Here is a 22,891-nt window from a genome sequence, read left to right as displayed (position 1 = left end):
TAGGTGAGAATGAACAATGAGATCACTTGGACACAGGAAGGGGAACACATCACACCGGGGCCTATTGCGGGGAGGGGGAGGGGGAGGGATGGCATTGAGAGTTATACCTGATGAATGACGAGTTGATGGGTGCAGCACACCCATCACACATGTACACATATGTAACAAACCTGCACGTTGTGCACATGTACCCTAGAACTTACAGTATAATAGAAAAAAAAAAGTTAAGGTAATGTGTGTTACCAACAAATTTACAGACAGTTAAGAGGTTTAAAATACTAGATCAGGGAATCAGTTGAAGAAGTCAAGTGAAACTCATTTGCTGCTATTTAATGGAATTATGAGAAAAAAAATCAATTGAGGGGGTCAAAGTAGAGTTGTCTGAGAGAAATATGAACATGGGAGTTGTAACTCATGTCAGAGAAAGCAGACCAAGAAAGGAAGAAAAGATATGGCAGAAACTGTATTAGTATCTACATTTTTCAGTACAAGCTTAGATACAGGCATGTGAATAAAAGAAATATGACACTGTTGCAATTTTCCCTTTTACCAATAATAAAAACTTCTACTATTGTTATCAACAATAAATTAAAATAATTTTTCATATCAATTAAAGAAACTTAAAGCTTTATTTGACAGCCTATCACCATAGTCAGTGAAATTACGGACTGGGGTAAAGAAGAAAAGAGAAAAATATGTATTTAATGCAAATTGGGTGCTGACAGTATTAATTGAAATTAAGAATAAATATCAAAGATATTTCTCTTGTAAATGACTTATGGAATCAGTATGTCCCCAACTGTAAAAAAGTAAAAAGTAAGCTTAGTCCTGTAACATGTGCAAGCCCCATAAAAGTACTACCTCCATGTGCGTTTTGCTAAATATTCTAGTAATATATTCATCAATCCATCAATATATTCATCATATTCATTTCTGCTAAATATTCTAGTAATATATTCATCAATCCATCTGCTCATTCACTTTTCCCAGAGTTAGAGTTAGAAAGTTAGAAACAAAAAATGATTTATTTTATATTACATTATTTAGTCATTTATTTTATTTCATTTTAATTTTTTGAGACAGAGTCCTGCTCTGTCACTAAGGCTGGAGTGTAGTGGCACGATCTCGGCTCACTGCAGCCTCCGCTTCCCGAGTTTAAGCAATTCTCCTGCCTTAGCCTCCTGAGTAGCTGGGACTACAGGCATGCACCACCATGCCCGGCTAATTTTTGTATTTTTAATAGAGACAGGGTTTCACCATGTTGGCCAAGATAGTCTTGATCTCCTGATCTCATCATCCCCCCACCGTTGGCCTCCCAAAGTTCTGAGATTACAGGCGTGTGCCACTGCGCCAGGCCTATTTTATGTTATATTTTATATATATATATATATTTAAAAGTGAGTGGGACACTAGCATATTTAACTAGTATTGTCAAAGAAGTATGACAATGAATACCTCAGCCCCAAATCACTGATAGACCAGAAGACAATGCAAACCAACATCAAGGCTAGAATTCTTAACTGTGATTCCAATACACCTGAGGATGAAGATTTTTTACAAGGTGAACACTCTCCAAAATGGGAAGGAAGATAAGTATAAAATATTATGCAATGTTTAATAATCTTTGTTGCATTTCAATTTTAAGACATATCCTCCGAAAAAAAAAAAAATAGTAAGCAAAACATACAAGGTAGAAAATAGTTCATATTTTAAAATCTAAATCTGTAATAGTTTCTTGGAGATACAAAATTTTGTATTCCGAAATAATTCAGGAAAGCTGTAGGAGGAATAGCTGGGAATGGTTTAAGCCCAGCTTTCTGCAAATGGCACTTGTGAAGAAAGGAAGTATGTCAGAGACAAAGTGCAGAAGACCAAGGTTCTGGTTCCATTTCTACTACCAACTAGCTTGGAAGGGCTGGAAAAAACGGGTGACTTCTCCGCGTTTCAGTTTCTTCATCTATATTAAAAAAAAACAAACAAACAAATATAACACTAGACTGGTTGAATTTTAAAGTTCTATTCAGCTCTAAGTTCCTGAAAAATCTAAGTCAGAATCTTAAGAATGGTGAAGATGAATGCATATTGCATTCATGCGGCTATAGGCACAAGATACAATCACAATATCTTCAGTATTTTTTATATTATGAGGCTTGACATTCCCCAGCAGTGCCCCTTTGTAAACACAGAAAAGAACTGCTGGCTAGGAGACTCACAGAGATATTTGCCTGAATCCTTCCTCATCCTCTTAATAGGCTTCAAAGGGGTACAAAAACAAACAGATAAAAATAAGAAGATATTGGCAGAGAGAGGAATAGGAGCCTTTCCCATCATAGGGCTAGTAAAATTTCCAGTTAACTCAGTCATGATGGAACCTACAACTCGCAGGCAGTAAACATTTTTTTTTAATCTACCCTGTGTGACAAAGATTCTTTGCTTGACAAAACTTTAGTCAGGCTCCTGAGCCTTCTGCTATGCCCATCTGTGTGCTTCCTTGTAAAATACAGTTTTCATAAGAACCTTGCTAAGTCAATCTGGCAATAACCCACTACTCTCAATGTCTGATTACACTGAGAGTCTGATCAAGTTCCTCATCCTTCACTCTTCCCCAAGTGATGCCTGATCACCCTGGCTATCTTCAGGAAGAACCACAGGTTCCCTATATCACCGATGTTTCCTCTTAGTAATTTTCCATCCACTGTCCTTGTCCCTTGGCTATAAAATCCAACTTGCCCCTGCTGTCTTTGGAGATGAGCCCAATCTCTCTCTTCCCCAATGCAGGACCCCACTGCAGTGGTCCCTATTCAATGGTCCTGAGTAAAATCTGCCTTACTGTGCTTTACTACATGTCATTGAATAATTTTTTAAATATCTGCCCGGAACTGTGGAGGTAAATGGGAACTAAAATGTCTTAGAGGAGCTCCCAATTCAGGTGCAGAGGCAGACAGGACCTCGCAGCAGTGCACTGAAAAGTAGAGGCAGAGCATCAGGCTGCCTGCATCTGAGCCAGTCAGGGCTTCCCAAGATGACACCTGCACCATCCTGAAGTCAGAAAAGGTGTTTACAAAATAGGCAAGGGCGGGTGTAAAAAGAGGGGGCGTAGAGTGAGGGGATGCGGTTTGGGAAGAGGCACCATGGAGGTGCTGCACAGGAACACGGGACAGCATGACACATCCTGGGTGAGGAAAAATAGCTGTAGGGCTGGAGCTCAGGTGAGAATGCAGGCATGGTGGGAGTAAGACAGGAAGCGCAAGAGTTGTTCTGAAAAGACCTGCTGTTCATGCAAAGGACTTTCACATCCTGGATGGGATGGAAGATGTTAAAGGATTTTAGGCAGGGGAGTGACATAATGAAACTTGGCCTTAGAAAGGTCATCTTACAAGCAGATGGGATGCGATAAGATTAGAGACAAGATTTAAATACCAGTGCAATAACCCAGGAAAGAGTTCCAAATGATGTAAATGAAAAAGATCAGTTGCCTTGCAGAGGAGGGAATGGATTTAAAATATATTTCAGAGATATAAATCATACCCATTAACCTTTATTGAATGTGTGAAATATACTGGGCACTATGCCAAGGAACTTTATGATACACTGTTTCACTTAATCTTCATAACCTTATGAGGTTATTATTATACCTCTTCCAAGGCTCAGAAAGGATAAATGACTTGCTATACACGTATTAAGGGCTATACATGTATTAAGTAGGAGACTATGTCTTATTAGGGGAAGGGGGGAAGGAGAAATCCAGAATACCTCTGGATTCTGAAGCAAAGCAGATGAGGGTAACATGTACTGAGGTGGGTTACACAAGCAGGACAGCAGGTTTTCTTGTGGCTGTTATTTGGGGGTGAGTGGAAGATGGGGTTAGTTTTGAATAGCCTGCATCAAAGTTGCCTGTGTGGTCTTCCAGTGGAAAGTTCCAACAGACCATCTTAAATAAGGGCTGTTCCTGACATGAATTATTCACCAACAAGACATACACAGAAATCAGTCATTGCCTAGAGCTGATCTACCTCTGTCAAGATGAAACAAACCTGACTTCAGGCCCTCCCTTTAAGCCCTCGGCCCCAATGTGCTCCACTGTCTAAGAGCAAGATTCCAGAGACAGCTTCTCCTATTAGATTCAAAGCTTCTCACTGGTTAGCACATTCCCATTTGCATGGTTTACTGGCAGTAGTATATTTTTTACAAGACTTTTTAAGAATGACTTAAGACATTCAATCATTCTTTTATATATATAAGAATTTATCAGTTATAAAATAATACCTCAGAAATACTCCTTACAGAGTGATAAGCAATTTATGTAGATATTCCCCACTCTGGGCAGTGAAGCTTAACCCCCTTTTCCCCAAGGGTGAGCTAGACTTAATCACCAAGTTCCAAAGACTAGATAGAGTAAGAAAAGAGGTAAACAGAAACTGTAGAGTGGAGAAACCTGGAAAGTGACAGAGGTTGACATCCATAGAGAAGTCATATGACATTATGCAACATCTGATATGATGTCACAAGGAAGGCACTTCATTTTTGTGGTATTCTTCCCCAGTTAATCATGGGAAATGACAGACAAATCCAGATTGGGGACATAGGGGTAGGGGTGGGTATTCCACAGGATACTTGTCCGGTATTGCTCAAGACTTTCAAGGTGGCCGGGCGCGGTGGCTCAAGCCTGTAATCCCAGCACTTTGGGAGGCCGAGACGGGCGGATCACAAGGTCAGGAGATCGAGACCATCCTGGCTAACATGATGAAACCCCGTCTCTACTAAAAAAATACAAAAAACTAGCCGGGCGAGGTGGCGGGCACCTGTAGTCCCAGCTACTCGGGAGGCTGAGGCAGGAGAATGGCGTGAACTCGGGAGGCGGAGCTTGCAGTGAGCTGAGATCCAGCCACTGCACTCCAGCCTGGGCGACAGAGCGAGACTCCGTCTCAAAAAAAAAAAAAAAGACTTTCAAGGTAATGAAAAACAAGCAAAGACTAAGAAACTGAGCAAGGAAGACATGGTAACTAAATGCAATATAATTGCCTAGACTGGACCCTAGAAGAGAAAAAGGACATTAGTAGAAAAGCTGGTGAAATTCAAATAAAATCTGCAGTTCAGTTAATAGTAAAAAACAAACAAAAAAAAAAGTCATAATTGTTATTGTTCAAATAAAAATTTGCAGTGTGTGCATAGCTTTTATACTTAACTAGAGTCAAAGAATTTATCTTTTTTAATCTTTGCAATAATCCTGTGAAAAAAGGCACTAGTATTTTCATTCTACAGATGAGAAAATGGGGCTTGTTACAATTTAAAAGATTAATTAACAATAAACAACTACTAGGTACCAGAGTTGGAATGTATTTTTATACCACCATAGTTGCCACTGGGGGTTCTATTAATATCTACTAAAGTCATAGGGTTATTTTATGTGGGCTGCAGCCCTGCTTTTGACTCTTTTGGCCCTACAGCCAAAACATTTCCGAAATCTTAGAACCAGAGAACCTGAAAGGCTGTGATATCTAATCATTTATAATCCCTCCTCCTTTACCGAGAGGCATTCCAGAATGAATAACCCTCACCTAAATGACACTCAAGTAAGGTGTCTCCTAGGTCATCTAATTTCTATCCCTCCACTTTTTTTTCTTAGTTATGAGTATCTCATTAACAGCTTTCTTCAAGGTTATTAATTGTTTTCTTAAGTGCTGCAATGACGTTCCTTCACCAGAAGAGATGGTAGTACAATTAAAAGCAGCTATTAAATAAATGTAAGATGAAACTGGAAATCAAACTTTATTTTACAACTTAGGTATCGCATTAGAGAAACACATTTTTTAGGTATGGCTAATAGTGACATCATTTAAATATAAGTCTCTTCCATGTGATATACTGTTTTATCAGCGTGCACAAACCAACAGACTGCTTTAAAATATTCCTTACTACTTATGGGGTTTTTTTTTTAGATTGTTAAATGATTTCCATAACTCTATTCTTTATTTCTAAATCACAGGTAAGTTGTAGTGGTTCTGGGTTTGGTTATTTAACTTCCCAGTGAAGAATGCAACATTCAGAATGAAAAATTAATCTATAAAGAACAGTTAAAGTTAGTGTAATAAGACCTCAAAGCAACAACAAGATTAATATTTTCTAACACCCTTTCAGAAGAAAAAAAAAACTAAAAATTATACAGAAAGAACCATATGCAGCAGTTAAACTACCCCAACTTTCCTTTTGTCTGCAGATGTGGAAAATCTTATGGTTATACTACACCTTCTTTTCAATACATGAAATACCAAAAAATAGTAGTCAAATATTTACAAATATTGCACAATGTACTACCCCTGGGTAAAGGGGAAGCTTAGATGCTCAGAAAGCTTACACAGAAGCTGCAAGAAGCAGCAGAGAATTACTAAGGCCTCCTGCCAACACATTTCCAGAATTTTAGAACCTTATGACATTTTTGAGAAAGTGTGCTATCCAATCACCTACAATCCCTCCACCTTTACAGACAGCTATTCCATAATTAATATCGATAATATCTAATGCTTACTGGACACTTACTATGTATAATGAATGCACTGACCTCATTTAATCATTATTATCTCTTCTTACGGGTGGAGAAGCTGAGGCTCATTGAAAATTTGTCTAAAATGACACAGTTCATGAGCGGACGAACTGGGACTCTATTGCAGGTCTTTCTAACCCCAAAGCCTGTCCTTTTCATTTATCTTAATATTTAACAATCCCTGCAAATAAAAATCTCCTTTCTTGGATAACCTCATGTTCATGCAAAGTCATGAAGTAAATGTCCCCATTTCAGTGTTGTGTGTTAGCTATTTATTAATCTAAGAAACATGAATCTTATTCTTGGCAATTTACAATTTAAGATAGAAAACTGACAATAACAGCCAGAGAAAGCAACCTAGTGCTAAAGAAACACTGATAAGGTTAAAAAAAATCCAATAAAACCAAGCAAATCCCGAGTAAAACAGCCCTCAAATTAACCGTAAGCATCACAGGTCTTTCAAGGTTTGAGAATGTATTTGGAATAAGGTGAAAACGTGGTCGAAGACCAGAAGAACACTGGGTTCCTGGTCCTGAGAGAGGTCCCCAAAGTGATCGTGTGAGCTGTGCCAGAATGCAGATCCAAGTCCTGATGAAAACATATGATACTCAAGATGGGCCAAGTTTTATTTTTTAATAGCTGAGCTTCTAGTTGGCAACAAAAAATCCCGTGCCAGCTGCTGAGGAAATAATGTACCGGGAGTTGGCAGGCATTGGCACTTGGAAAGCCAACAGGTACGGATGCACAGTGGGATACCAAGGTGCTAGTGTCTGGAAGGCAAGAGAGGAAGTGGGGATGTAGCCACAGAAGAATTGTCCCAGTCTAGGATCTGGCAAGGTGGAGGCATGCCAGGGAGCCCAAATTGCGTTTAAAAAAAAAAAAGGCAACTCAGAGTCAGCTTTAGCCATCCTAGATAAAGCAAGTAAGGGGCTGTACTCTTTGCGAAGTGGGGTTCTGGCCTTCTTTCTCCAACATTTGGGAGAAAATACCGGGCATCTGGGAAAGAAGAACAGCTCACTGCTCAAACTACGAAGTCAGATAGGTGCCAAATGGGGAAGAAGGGTACAAGGGTATCTTTCTCTGCTCTGGCTGGTATAACAAAGTGCCACAGACTGGGTGGCTTAACTAAAAAAACATTTTTTTCACAGTTCTGAGAGCTGGAAGTCTGCAATTGGGTGCCAGTGTGGTCAGGTTCTGGTGAGAACTCTCTTCCAGGCTTGCAGATGGTTGCCTTCTTGCTGTGTCCTCCGTGGTCAGGGATGAGAGAGAGCAAGCAAGCGAGCAAGCTCTCAAGTCTCTTTTAATAAGAGCACTAATGCCTCATCACCTCACCTAAACCTAATTCTCTCAAAGGCCCATTTCCAAACCCCATTGTATTGGGAGTTAGGGTCTCAATGCATGCCTTTGGAGGAATAAACATTCATTCCATAAGATGGGGAGATACAAGGAAATGCAAGGTACCTACGCTCTGGAGAGATGAAGGAAACAGGGAGAAATTAGGAGGGGACAGAGAAGTGCTCTGTCAGAACCAGACTCCGAAAACAACTGGACTCAGAAAACAAGAAGTAAAGCTGGTGAGGAATGGTCTGCCTTCTGTCCCTCAGCCCTGTGTCTGCCCCTCTGCTCTGTGTCTGCCCCTCTGCTTCCCACCCACAGTTTCCTTTCACTACACTCCCCGGCCTCTGGTTGTCAAAAGAAAGATGGGAAGGTACACATTTCCAGAATAATTACTTTGACAGTGCATAAACGTCAGGAACGTAAAGTTAATAACCCTACTTGGGAGTTAAGTGCATTTCTTTTTGATCGAATAATTAAACATTTCAGTAGATGGCTTTTAAATAACATTCCCAAACAAAGATAGACATGGAACAGACTATTTATGCTCTTATCTCCTTCAAGACCCTCTCCTTAGGTCTTCCTTTCCCTCCTGTGGTCAAGGCAGGTGGTATGTTACCCAACCATGTGACAGGACATTGCTAATTGGTTACATAGCCACAAATAGGTCATAAGTCAAGCTTTTTAAAAAGAATGATTCTTTTCTAAAAGCAAAACTAGAGGGGTGGAGAAAGCCAGGAAACACACTTTCTTCTAAATTTTGTCCTAGATATCTACAACTAGTGCTAGCATTTGTATGGTCTACAGCAGGAAGTACAAATGAGTGAATATAACAATAAGTACATTTTTTAAAGGTGATGCATTTAGAAAGCACAAAATGAGAATAAAACTTATGTGAGGATCCTCCAACACACTTAGAAAGCCTTTCAGGCTTAGAGCCCTACTTATTCCAAAAGCTGCTCTGTCTCCTGAACAACATAAAGAACTAAGGTGATCACCCAGAGAATTCAACTGGAAGAAAACGCAGATGCACATATGCTTGGGACTAGAAGGGATCTTAGAGGTAGACAATCTACTCACAGAAGGTGACAGTATTCCTGATCACTTAGAGATAGGGGCTCTTTAAAATAGAGATGACTGACAAAAGACCAGAGTTCCTTGGCTTCAAAAGGACTTTCAATTGTGGAAACCCCACTGGTGCAACTGATTTATTACTCAGTAAATATGTAATGAGTGTTCACTATACACTAGGCACTGTGCTAAGATTCTGGGGACACAGCAGTGAACAAAGGGACAGAAACCAGACCCTCAAGGGCTTACATTCTAATGAGAGGGAGACAGGTGCTAAACAAGTCATTTCAGTGTGTTAGTTTAGAAGGGGGTTCATATAGAAAAAAAACATCCTGAAGAAAGAGAGTTTTAAGTACTGCTGATTTTCTTGCACCTCTTTGCCTAATTCCTCTGACATTTGTTCATTTACATAATGTTCCAGAAACACTTCAGGGGAGGCAGGCATTAGGCTGAGTGACGGGCCTAGTAGTAGGAATAAAAGAGGGACAAGATATGGAGTTCCTCTGCCCAATGAGCAGATGTTCTGGTGGTGAAGACCACAAAGCATTCACCTGTAAGACCAAAAACCCCAATTCCTGGAGATGGGGAATTATGAAACAATATGAGAGTGGGGAAAGGACAGAAACTTTCTACCTGGGGTTGGATGACTGTCCTGGAGTGATTCACAGGAGAGGTACATTTCAGGCTAAGAGAGTTTCATGTGTAACACCACAGAGATATGAAGATCACTGAGGCGTCTGTGCAGCCAAGGCGGGTAGAGCGGAAAGAGCACGGGTGCTGAAGTCTGACAAACCAGGGCCTGAGTCTCAGCTCTGCTCCTCTCCACCTGGCTGTGTGAATTTGGACAAGGTACCTCACCATTCTGAGCCTCAGGCTCCTCCTTGTGAATTGGTGCTGGTGATAAACACCTGGTAGTATTCTTGAACTAACTAGCAACATACTTAGAGACAGTAGAATCACACCAAACATCTCATGATGGTAATTACCAAGAGAAGTGGTGGGGAAGGGGGCTGGCCTGGAAGTTGAGGTTGGATTGCCAACAAGGCTGTATAAACTGAACTAAGTAAGGTATTTATCCTATCAATACAGAAGTGGGAGTCATTATCTCCTGCCTCCCACCTTGTGGCCTGGGTGGGGAATAATATTAAGTTTATGTGCTGGGTATGGAACTCAGTGTTTCCCATTTGTGATCTCATTTGCTTGTCCAGAAATGATGTGGGGAACACACTACCACAATCTTCACTTTACAAACGAAGCTGAGTGAGGTGCAGGGCTTTATGCCTGAAGAGGCAGGGCCATCAAGTCACAATTGTCTCCTGCTGTTCCTGTCTTAGCCCCCGCCTTGCTCAGCAGACCTTCATCCGCACCAATCCAGCTGTCCAGAATGGCCTGCTTGGTGCCCCCGGCCTCAGAGGCCACCTGTGCCCTTAGAGGTTGTTCCCCAAGGATCACTCCCCTCCACTACTTGGCTCAGGCCCGGACCAGTGCTCTGCTGCCCTTGCCTGGCCCAGGCCAGAACCTTAGGCCAACCACTTCCCCCAACAGCCCTTAGCTCAGCCCCAACATTCCATTTCTTCAGTAGGTCAGTATTTTAAAGAACTGCCCTGGTTTTCTGGTGATCATCCTGAAAATTTCCTCAGGTCCCCACTTCATCGGTGTGTCACACATACATATGGCAAACTCTGTTTATTAGGTTATTCGTTTGCCTGTAGTTACAGGTTGCACCCAGGAGAGCTCACGAGTTTATTTCATTGAACATTGTTATTAGCGTACCTGTTCACACTGAGGGGAAAAAGAGAGGAAGAGCCCAGGGCCCCTCAGGAGTCACTAAAATATTTTCACCCACAGAAGAACCTTTTAGAGGCCTATTAGAACTGAACACTCTAGGCCAGGCTGATTTATTGAATTACATATTTTGAATTTGGTCATATTTAATAGCATAGTCTTATTTTCTCAGTGGTTGCCCTGATGGAGAGCTTTGAATAAAAATGACATATTTGAATGAATAAGTAGCAAATATTAAAATCCAGGTAAAGACTAATCTTAGAGCAGTATTCACAACTAAGAACAACTTTTTGTGTCTGTTAGAGTCCTAAGTGGAAGGCAGCTGCTTATTAAGTTAAAGTAGTCATGAATTGTCCCTTCAAATCAGTACAAGTAAGGCAGACCAAGTTAACAGTGCAACATTCTGAGTAATGAAAAGTAAAATGCAAGTGAAGGTCTCTATTAAACAGTCCATAAAGACCTAAAAGAGGGAAACATCATTCAAATACTTCATTGTAGGTAACAAGACATGTGTGAGCATTATTACAGATCCGTTATCTTCTACACTTCTATGTTCTGGTTTATAATATTAGTCAAGTTCTGTCCACAGGCATGACCTATATCAAAGAAAATGCACTTTTAACAAAGCATGCTACTACAAACTTGTAAAGAAAACAGGTAAGAATGTGTCCTATCCATTATCTTTTTCAGACACTATTCCAATCAGACGGTGGTCTCAAATCTAGCCTTCTTTATTTTTTTCTAAGAAATACTGGTACCTGGTGAATGTTTGAGCCACACCACCCTGAAACACGACTTAACAAGTAAGTAGTAACAACACATTTGCTGACAGGGTTAAGCTCAGCATCCTGGCACTAATGCCCACAACTCTTCAAGTACTGCCCACAAAACACTTTAGGTCAGTGCCTTTAGCTGCCTAAGCCAGCAGTTGGCAAAATTTGCCATGAAGTGCATTAGTTATATTAAAATTGAGGTTCTTGCAAACGAAACCTATTTCTCTACTCTTTTTCCCTCTCAACTCCATGACCATTCAACCTTTGTTGTTGAAGCCAAAGTTAAGTTCACCCTCTGCTAGATGTGCAAGCTGTTTTCCTTTACTCTCGTTCTGTTTTCTTCTATGTGACTGTTTTGGTTACAATGGCAGTAAGTTCTTATCAAAACCGTCCATCAGGTAGTCTTGAGATGCATAACAGTTGCATGTATGTACCCACTTCCCCTTTCTGCACAAAGACACACCTTGCAATATGATTTTTTGTTTGCATTTTGATCTATATATTTGCTTTAAACTCACTTTTCATAAAGTAGAATGTTATTTAAATATAAAGAAGTTTATTCAGTAACCACTTATGACTATCATTCTTCAACCCAGTCATCATCCAATAAAATGTTTTTTGAGCACATGCTCCCAAACTGTGTATACTAATGTACCTATTAATGGTATATATGTGTTACTTAACCAACGTTAATGTGCTTTTCAAAACATCCAAAATAAAATTAAAGACAAAATTAAAAAAAGATTCTCTCTTTTAACCAAAATAGATTCTCTAATACTTTCTTCTAGCACCTCATTGTATTACACATCCCCTGGCTATGAGCATCCCACTTTACAGACCTCTGCTATAGTCAAAATATGAGTGGCTGATGTAATTTAACTCTATTCAAGATATAAAAAGGAATAATTTTAAGTTTTCAAAAGATTGCTTAAACAGGGTCCTCATTTAAATGACCTTAATTATTCACCTGAGACTAGCATATAGAAGGATTATTTAACACACAGCTAACATACTAGTAAATGTAAAAATTAATTGAACTTTACTAGTTAGAGGTAAATCTTTCATCAGTAATTTCTTTAGCATATTATGGTCACTCTAAATATAACAGAGGAATTATCAATTTGAAACTTATTTAGTTAATATGCACAAAACAAATTACCCACCAATAAATAGTCTTTTGATATGAACACTGTTCATGGTATGCAAATTTAACTTTCACGCCCTTCAAATAAACGTTCTTCATTTTCACAAACATTATGTGAAGTAAACATCAGTCATATAATCAATATAAGACAAAAAGAAATAGGAAGAAGAAAGAGAGAAATGGAACTAGCCAACATGTTAGGTAGGTAAGAACTGTAACTGTAGCAGTTTCAGTAGATTTTGATAAAAGATGAGTATGCATTTAAAGCTTGTGCCCACGTGGAAAACTAATATAAAGTTGACATTTTCAAAGTGAAAGAGAGACTAAAGGTAGTTCCCTGAATAAACTAAGATTTGATATCATTTTAACCTGAAATTCTCATGCAACTGAGGAGGAGCAGAAGTTTAGCCTGACTAGTCTAGGTTAGCAAACCACAGACCACACTTAGCAGCCACTTGATTTTGTACAGTCTGCAGTCTAAAAACAAATTTTGCATTTTTAAAAATCAAAAGAAGAATACTATTTTGTGATGTGAAAATTATATGAAAGTCAAATTTTACTGTCATAAATGACATTTCACTGGAACACAGTAACGTGCTATTTTCTGTATGTTGTCTATGCTTCCTTTCTCTCAACCATGTCAGAGGGTGGAGCTGCAACAGAGACTGAATGGCCTTCAAGTCTAAAATACTTACTGTTTCTTTGTACTCACTCTTTACCTGGTCTAGGTAACTGATCTAAGTCCAACATTTCTCCTTTCTTACCTAGTCATAGGCTATGGGATGGTTTTTTCCTTTTAAAAAAAGAAATCAACCTCATCAGTTTTCTCTTATCTAGCCCCATGTTTGATCTACATTATAGATAGTGGCAAATTCTGAGTCCCACAACCTCAGCCCAAGACCCAGCTGCTTCGATAGCTGACATTTTTCTCTCACAATGGTTACTTTATCTACAACTTGGTTTTCAAGTGACACAAGCCTACTCTTTTTTTTTTTTTAAACAGGTTGTCTTTGGTCTGACATCAACTTACCCTGCTAACCTTATCTGCCATTGCAATGTTCATGCTTTATAAATTTTGCAAAACAAAAATGTATACCCTGAATTCTTCTGTCCTTTTTTGCCTCTTCTTAGAATGTACCATCTGCCTGACATGCTGTTTGCCAGTGCTCTACCTATTAAAATCCTGCCAAATTTCAAAGTCTACTCCTCCCCCATAAAGACACCCCAGTCCTCTCCTGTCATAACTCTGTCATGAAGACGGCTATGGTTCTTAGATCTCTAATAACAGTTTTATTCATTTTACTTATACATTAATTTATCTTGTATTAGATTTATTGTTGGTGCCTTATTAGTACTACCCTACATACTTGGAGGCCAAATATTGTTTTATTTATCATGCTCATTCATACTCTAGACCCTTACCCCACTACATGCACACTGTCAGCATACATCGTCTAGGTCAGAATTATTGAAAAGCTTAGACCTATGAACAAGAGGACTTTAGGTAGCACAAAGGCATGGAATTAAATAACAAGGAATAAAAGAGAGAGAGAACATCCTTCTCTTTTCAATTACTTTTCAATCATTCTGATTATATCAAGAAGAAAACCTCAATCTGTGCTGCTCTGGTTTTAACTCTCCTAATCTTTGATAATCTCTTTTTAACAAAGAAATCAACCCTCAGGGTTACAGCCTTCTGCATGTGGACATGTCTAGCTATAATTTACTAAAAATGCTATGTTTTCATTACAATTTATTTTTACAATTTGTTTCTCTCTATGGCATATACAATTTGCTTTGATTTATGATTTTCAGTTTAGTGAAAATTGTATTCTTGGTAAATAAATTTAGGTTAACAAAATAAGGTAATTTAAATAAAAATATTAAGCAAATTATAAAGTGGAATACATATAAAACAGAAATCTTATGATATATAGAAATGGAAGAAACATTTGGTTGTAGCAGATACTCAGTAAAGCCAAATGAACATAATCCATCAACCTTGTTGTTGTTCACTAGCTACATAACTGAAAGAAAAAGTGTAAAACACTAGCTTCAAGACATGATTCTCAAGAGGGGAGACGGGACACATTTGACAATGTTTAGAGACAGTTTGGGTTGTAACAACTTATAAGGATGTCACTACCGGCAGCTAGTAGGTAGAGGTCAGGGACACTGTTAAACATCCTACAGCGCACAGGACAGCCCCCACAACAAGGAATTATCTGGGCCAGAATGTCTATAGTGCCTAGATTGAGAAACCCTAATCTAAGAGAAAAGAGGAAGGTCTATATGCATTACCCTTTACCCATCACTATGAATCACTGTCTCTCCAAACACTGTTCTTTTCTTTATTTGATCTTTACTACTGACAAGATAATGACTGAGGAAAATCTCTGGCAAACTGTATTGAAGGGTCCACATCCTTTATGTGCTAATACTATGCCATCAATATTTAGATCTAACTTTCTGATTAAACCATTGGAGTAATGAAATCTTCAGATAATCCTGTACTACAAATAGATTTTACAAACTGAGGTAAAGATCAATATAATTTGAGTAAAACCTTGACTCTAGCTGCTATCAACTTCATGAAAAGTTCCTCTTTGTCCTGAATTACACGGTTCCTTGACTCAATTAAACACCATATTTTGCAGTATGAATTTGACCTTGAAATTTTAAAAAATCAATACTCTGTTTATTAGATATGTAGCTTTCCCAAAAGAGAGTTTTAAAAAACCCTCTACTTTAAAAAAAAAGACATGAAAAAAAGAAAAAAAAATTATTAACCTAAAATAATAACTGGTAGTTGAAACACTTCACTTGGCTAACACTACATTGTTCTTAAATGTATTACTGCAAACACAAAACCCACACGTATATGTCTGAGGGTAAAGTGTTTACAAGAAAGTTCTTTGAAGCTATTTTGTGGTTAGTGTTCTTTTTCTCTCTCTTTCAAGTTCTCCAGAACAGTTTAGAAGCAGGTGGCACCTGTGTCTTTTTTTTTTCCCCCAAAATCTGGAGTTATTTTTAACCTTGTGACAGTATTTAAACATGGAAAAGTAGTGTGTTCTTAAAGCAATGAGGTTATCATAGTCTTCACTTGACTTTAAGGCTTTTAAACAATGAGTATATTTTCAAATTTAGCATTTACTATGCATTAACTTTAGTGGATGGTATAGCTTGCAGGCATTTCATACCTTTAAGTCCAACTTGATTTAACTCCTAATTCTGATACACCTGTGGTAAAGTGATAGTGAAGGGGAAACTGAATCCCTTTCATTTCAGAGTCACAAAACACTCTGCCAACAGAAAAGTGGCATTATTTTTAACAACAGCAAGCTACAGAGGTGGCAGCTATCAATACTCACACTGAAGAAAGAAAACCAATGCTGACTGAGATTAGGGTTATTGTCAGGTAAGTTTTAGGGAGAAGAGAAACGGGTTACAGTATTTTCCTTATCCTACCGTCACTAGAATCAACATCACTACCACATCAGGACCAAGATCTCAAAGAAGAGGAAGTGGGTACACATGCTGCACCTGGCCCACTTCATTATCATTGAGTCACCCCTTTAAAATCATTTGTTGAGCACCTGTTAAGTACTAAGTGCTGTGCTAGACACGAGCACATAATAGTGAACAATCCAAACCCACAGACTCTGCCTTCCAGAAAGCTTATAGTCAGTGTTCCCAGGAAAAGCCTATGAAGCCCCGGTTTTTATTCTCCCACTTGCAATCCCACCTTGCTCCTGAGTCAACCGCCTGAGGAAAGAATCAGATGCACAGAGAACAAGACAGGGATGGCACAAGCATATTTTTAATTCCTAGTTAGATAAAAAACCTACCACCTGCCAAGAGCTGAAGCTTCTAAGTGCAGTGTGTGTAGCAAGAGATCAGAAGCCAGCAGTATACCTATCCAGATAGGCTGCGGGGCCCTAAAGCATGATGTCAGGGAAAAATCAAGGACCTAAGAAGCTCTAGCCACAAGAATGGTTTAGGAAATGGGTTGACCAAAAAAAAGGAGAATCTATTTCTTCAGCAGCCATGCTGTGGACTGAATTGTGTCCCCTCAAAATTCACATGTTGAAGCCTTATTCCAACCCCAATATGATGGTATTTATAGGTGGGGCTTTTGGAAGGTAATTATGTTTAGTATGAGGTTATGCACCTAAACCCCTCATCATGGGATGAGCACGCTTGTAAGAAGAGGCACCAGAGAGCGTGGTTTCTTTCTCTCTTCCCCTCTCTTTCTCTCTTCCTCTCTGCCTTCTGATGACACAGCAAGAAAGCAGCCATCTGCAAAACAGAGAGTCCTAACTGAGGAAACACATTGGCTGGGACCTTGATCTTGGACTTCCTAGCCTCCAGAGCTGTGAGAAATACATGTCTGTTGTTTAAGCCACCCAGTCTAAGACATCTTGTTATATCAACCAGAGCCAAGAGCACCAAGACAAGCTAAGAGCATTGGCTGAAGCACTTCTCTTAGAAAATGCAAACTTTCATGTTTCCTTATAGAAAGCATTTGCTCACCATGACCTGGAGCCAGAATATGCATCACCATGTAGAATATACCACTTCTCAGCCTCTGAGTTCCTTTCCAACACAGCCCCTGGTACTCTTAGCCAGTTCAGATTACTGTGGAGACACCAGAGTTTTTCCAAAATGTTTGGAAGGGGAAAATCAATAATGACCTGGAGGCAAAGATAGGAGAATTTTTCTCTACAGTGCTGTGCCAAAAGATCACCCAATGTTGCCAATTGGTCTGCAGGGAATTTCTTTAAAAGACTCTGCCTCATAGCTTAATCTGTCACATACAGATTTATGGCCTAAAACAGCACTTTTCAAACTGAGTCACAACCCATTAGTGGGATGTGAAATCACATGGGTTCAGCCAACTTTTTTAAATGAAATAGATGAAATCAAACAGCATATAATAGAAAATATTAAAGTGCATTGCTGGTAATAAGAATAAATATTGCTTTATAAAATTGTCTCTGTTTTATACACACACACACACTCCTTACTATCGAAATTTATTTGGTTCCTAAACAATAATACATATAGCAAGGGATCCTATATAATTAGTTTGAGTTGACAAACAAATGTATTCAAAATTATAAAGGTATACACATAATTGTGTATACATAAATGTGTATATATAAATGTGACACAGAAATGTATTATTTAAAATTACATTGCAGAGGGAGGAGTATATGCAAAGTCCCTAGCCTGAAGAAACTACAGTAAGTGGAATGGGAACCAAATTTAAAAAAAAAAAAAAGGTTTCAAATAGTTTAACACATTCTTCTCTTGTCCTAATTATCTTTCATTTGGTTTGGTTTCCTTGGATTTGTATGTCTGGGAATACATCTAGTTTTCTTATCAACTTTCTTTCAACATAGAACAACAGGGAGAAACTAAAGGTGGGACAACTGAAAACAGGACATGGGTTTGCATGCAAAAAGGAAATCTGCACCACCAAGCATGCTGGGCCACTTCCTGTCATTCCATGTGCCAAACCACTGGGCAGGATCTGGACCAGAGGCAGCTCCCTTCTCCCTCAGAAAAGCCTTTAAAATGCCAGTTTCTCAAATCACTGGGCAAAAGACCAACTGCTCTCGAGGATCTGGAGCCCTTAATAGGATCATGGCCAATTCGTATTTTTAAGCAGAGTTGAATGTGTGTATGTGTCATGATTTTTGTAAACTTTTGACAAACTCTATGAACAAAACAGTGTCTTCAAATGTGATTTTAGGAAAATTACTTTGCCTAATACTTTTAATTAGCCCCTCTACCCTATACCCTCCCCGTCAAAAGAAAGTGATGACATCTGTCTTGGTCTCAATGGCTGCATGTGGATCAGTGCTGCCAGCACCCGCCTTTGCCAGCACTATTCAGGGGCTTCAGGTGGATATAGCCTTGGGAGTTTAGCTCACCTTGAGTTCCCAAACACATCCTCAGGGTGTATCGCCCCAATGGTCACTGTCCAATCTTCTTGCAATCGGGAGTCACTACTTTACAACAGACAATTGTAATGGAGGAGCCAACAAATCACTAATTCTGGTGGAGATTGTCTACTTTCTAGAGCTAACCATAACAGCAACACCACAAGCACTGTTCTCTTAGCATATTAATGACATCTGCATTACTAATGAATTAGAGTCACACTGGCGGGTGGATTTGACCCAAGGCTGAGAGTAAAGGCTTGAAACTAATGACCTGAGTTCAACTCGATCTCTAGTGTAGGAAGGAAGAAAACTTTAGTTACTCAGCCAATATCTATGATGATCATTCTGCTGCATTCTCTGGCTCTATCGATTCTTAATAATTATATCTGGAATAGTAGTTGCTTTACGTTTTAGGTTTACTTAAAAATTTCTGACAATGAAATACTTCTCAAAGTCTCAGCCAAACAGAGTAAGCATGCACCTCACAAATGGTGCCATCTACAGAGAACTTACCTAACAATACGCTTTACTGTTGACAAAGAGAGCCTAAGTAAGACATTTTAGCTTTGATTGTTCCTCAACATAGTTTAATTCTGTGATCTTTTACAGTAATCAAAAGACTAGATAACAGAGCAAGAATCTTAGCAATGTATAGACAGAGGGTCTCTGACAGGATGGGCTTAACTTAAGATTTTTCGACTTTTATGATGGTGGAAAAGTGATACCATTCAGTAGAAACTATATTTCAAATTTTGATCTTTTCCTGAGCTAGCAATACGTGGTAGGATACTCTCTCTGATGCTGGGCAGCAGCCATTAGCCACAGCTCCCAGTTAACCACAGGAGAGTAAACAACCGGAACTCTAGAGTGTTCTGTGTTGCCAGTGTTTTTTGAACATTGTGTTTTGTGTTTCATATCTCACCATGTCTACAAAATCCCATCTGTACGCAGTATTTAACAGTTATTATAAAATAGGCTTTATGTTAGATGATTTTGCCCGAATGTAGGTTAATATTAAGTGTTTGGAGCATGTTTCAGGTAGGCTAGGCTAAGCTACGATGTTTGTTAGCATAGGTGTAGTAAATGCATTTTCAATTTCTGGCATTTTCAACTACAGTGTGCTTATTGAGACATAACACGTTCATAAATCAAGAAGTTTCTGTATAACTAATTAATATTTGTCCTCCAAAATTTACTGCAACACGTAATTCTGAACTGAAAATAAAAAACCCAAACTTCAAATTTCTTAAGTTTTCAATGCAGGCTACCATCTCACAGAGGTATGCAACTGGCAGTTTATTTTTTTCCCATTTCTCAAATTAAAGAGAATTTCTTGAGTTTCATGATGATGAAGCTTATTCATAAAGACAATGTGTGTAGCTAAGTCAGCCTATTTGAGGCATCTAGGGTTAATGTTACTCTGAAAACAGACGTGCTGCTGGGACAGTCCCTGCAGCAGCATCAGGCACTTCCTCTACTATACAGCAGTTTATAAAACACCAGGTAAACAATTTTAAGTAGATCATCTCTTTACTCAGAGGTTTACATGGTTCCACTGTCACGCATCATACAATTAATAACAGGCAGGTTTTGGACCTTACAAAAATCGACATCACTGTCCTTTCATTTCCACCTACATATAATAGATCTTCAGATGAATACTGAAAACTTGATCAAAATGGACGTTTATGTATACATTATTCAGTGCTCAAATACTTCAAAACATTTTTAACAGTGACAAATTACCAAATTTTCATCAGAAGTTTGCCTATTTTACACATCTATATTCAATGAGCCTTCAATAGTAGTAGCAAATTGGGGGGAGAGTGGGCAGTGACCTCTACATCTTCCCACTAAATACCAACATCCTGCTCTGAATCCTTCAGTGGCTTGAAAAAAATAAAAAGGCTATTAGCAAAACTATATCGAGCAAAAAGAGAATGGAAAATGAAATTGCAAAGAAGTGGTAAGTACAGAAGCTGCAACTTGTGAACCGTTGAAATTACATCTTCAGATTCCCTATACTAAAGAGCCTGGATCTAAAATAAGTGTTGAAAACAAATCTCCTTACCTATGGATAACAGAGAGAAAAGATGAAAAGAAGGAAGGGAAAGAAAACTGTAATTTTCAATGGATACAAATACGAAAGCATATGGAATCATTCAGAAGGCCAAACTGCTACCTGTTTGGATCCTCAGAGGAGGGATAGGGGACATACCTACAATCCTAGGGAGATGGTCTGTTACATATATAATTTAAATAAATCATTCCAGCCCATGAAAGAAGAGAAGCAGCAGCATTCTCACTAATTACCACTGCCTGGATCCCATATGCTGCTTTCTCTTTAAAGCTACACTAGTTCATTATTCTGCCTTCAACTCTCTTAAATGATTCATTTCTCCCTTCACTCCTGAGCAGACTCTGCAGGGAAGCTAGTATTTAAGTTTAATTTCTAGTGTCACTTGCTTTGGAGAGCTTGACGAGGGGAAGGAGGAAGAATCTAATTTAATAATTCTGTCTTGATTTGGAGGAGCACCCTCCGGCCCCCACCTCAAAAAATAACTAGACAAACAGGACCCTCTGGCAAGCTATAATCGTGAGCAAAGACATCAATTGGGAAAGCAGGGCCCACGTGCGGTGGGAGCTGTCGCCCAAGGGAAGTGGCAGTCTGCGAGGAGGGAGGTCTCACAGCTGCACCGGCCTAGGCGCTGTGGTGGGGTGGGAAGCACTCGAGCCGCACCTGAATGAAGGTTAGCTCTCTCCCAGACACTAACTAGGAGGGAAGAAATCGAAGGGCACGGAGGCAGGCTCCCGCACTCTCGGAGCCGTCACTGCGAAAGGGACAACCCCGAGTGCACGCCGAAGGCTTCCCCAGCTGGAGCCCGCGCCTTACCGTCCCAGCTCCGACTCCACCTCGAAGAAATCGCTCAGCGCATCCCTGTTGGAGCCGTCGATCCAGTAATCCGGGACGAGGCTCGCGGTCCCCGGGGCCGCACTGGCGGTGACCGAAGAGCAGGACGAGGCGGAGCAGGAGGGCACCGTGACTTTGAGCATCTTCGCAGCGGGACTCCGGAAGCCGCTGCCGCCGCCGCCGCCGCCGCCCGAGCGAGAAGCCGGCCGCCAGCCGCCGCCTGCGAACGCAGGAGCGAGAGAGAGGCGGCGTCCTTCACGCGCGCACACGCCCACCGCCGCCGCCCGCGCTCTCAGGGACGGTGGGCGGGGAAGGGGCGAGCAGCGGCGTGAGGGCGCTAGGGGGAACCCGGAGTCGCCGCCCGCCGGAGGGAGAGGAGCGGCACCGCAGAGGAGAGAGGCTCCCCCCCCCCCGCCCGCTAATTTCCTCCTCACCCGCCCTCCTCCCGCGCCAAGCCTTTCCCGCCGCCCTCCCTCTTTCCTTTCTCCCTCCCAGGCTGTGGCTGCCGCGGTGCCGGCTAGGGCGGCTCCGGATGCTGGAGCTTGGGGAAGGCACAGGGACCCGCGCATCATCCCACGCGCCCTGCCGCGGGGGCCGGAGCTGGAGGGAGACCGTGCGCAGCGGGACGCTGGCTATGGGATGGCGGGCGCCAGGCGCACCCTGGGAGCACCTGGGTCCGGGCGGCCCCGCGGATAGCGAGAGAGGGACCTAGGTGGTGGTGGCGCAACTCATCCCTCCTTGAGCGCGTCTCCGTGGCGAGTCCCTCCCACCTAGCACCAGCTAACCAGCCATCCCTCTGTCAAAGCTTATATTGGTGGCCGGGGAGGGAGTCCTGTGTTCGCTGATCCCTCAGGGCTCCTTTGCCTGGACCCAGTGAGAGCTGGAGGAAAAGGAAGCGCCCAGGTCCACACTGACCTGACTCACCTTTGACTGAAGTCTTCAGTTGGAATAGATGCGGTTGTCGCTGCTGGTGGCACTGCCTCCTCTGGCACTGCTGGAGCTCCCGAAAGAGCAGATACTTGGCTGTGTCGAGTTCGATCTCAGCATCTGAAGGCCAGTAACAGAAGTGGCTCAGAATTACAGTTCTGGAAGGGCCTTGTGGAAGCCAACTAGTAAACTCTCTGCCTTAAGGCAGGACCTGTCCTCATTCATGACAGAGAAGATTGCTACATGTAAAGCTCTTTTTCTGTTCCCAAGAGATGTATCCCATCATAAGTATTCTTACGTCCTGTCCATCAACTGTCATGGCTTTTCTTCTCAGTATTAAATATACATCACTTAAACTAGCCTTGAACGTTTTTCTTTTCAGATTTCAGCAAAGACGAACAACAATTAGTCATATTCTGATACATATATATGACAGTTATATCACAACTCATT

At 40.6% G+C, this 22,891-nt stretch overlaps 1 protein-coding gene across 1 annotated transcript in view; it reads right to left on the bottom strand.

The window, feature by feature from the left end:
- Positions 1-22,125, bottom strand: part of CAMK4 (calcium/calmodulin dependent protein kinase IV) — a 265,821-nt gene extending 243,696 nt beyond the window's left edge. Inside the window, 1 exon segment of the mRNA XM_017889292.1 lies at positions 21,494-22,125. Coding sequence (XP_017744781.1) covers positions 21,494-22,083 — 590 coding nt within the window. The 5' untranslated portion in view covers positions 22,084-22,125.
- Between the last annotated feature and the right edge of the window lie 766 nt (positions 22,126-22,891).

This window comes from Rhinopithecus bieti, unplaced genomic scaffold (genome assembly GCF_001698545.2).
Source record: "Rhinopithecus bieti isolate Rb0 unplaced genomic scaffold, ASM169854v2 scaffold_18418, whole genome shotgun sequence".
Classification (NCBI taxonomy): domain Eukaryota; kingdom Metazoa; phylum Chordata; class Mammalia; order Primates; family Cercopithecidae; genus Rhinopithecus; species Rhinopithecus bieti.
Note: the sequence above shows the minus strand (reverse complement) of the source record. Positions and strands in the feature narration are given on the sequence as shown.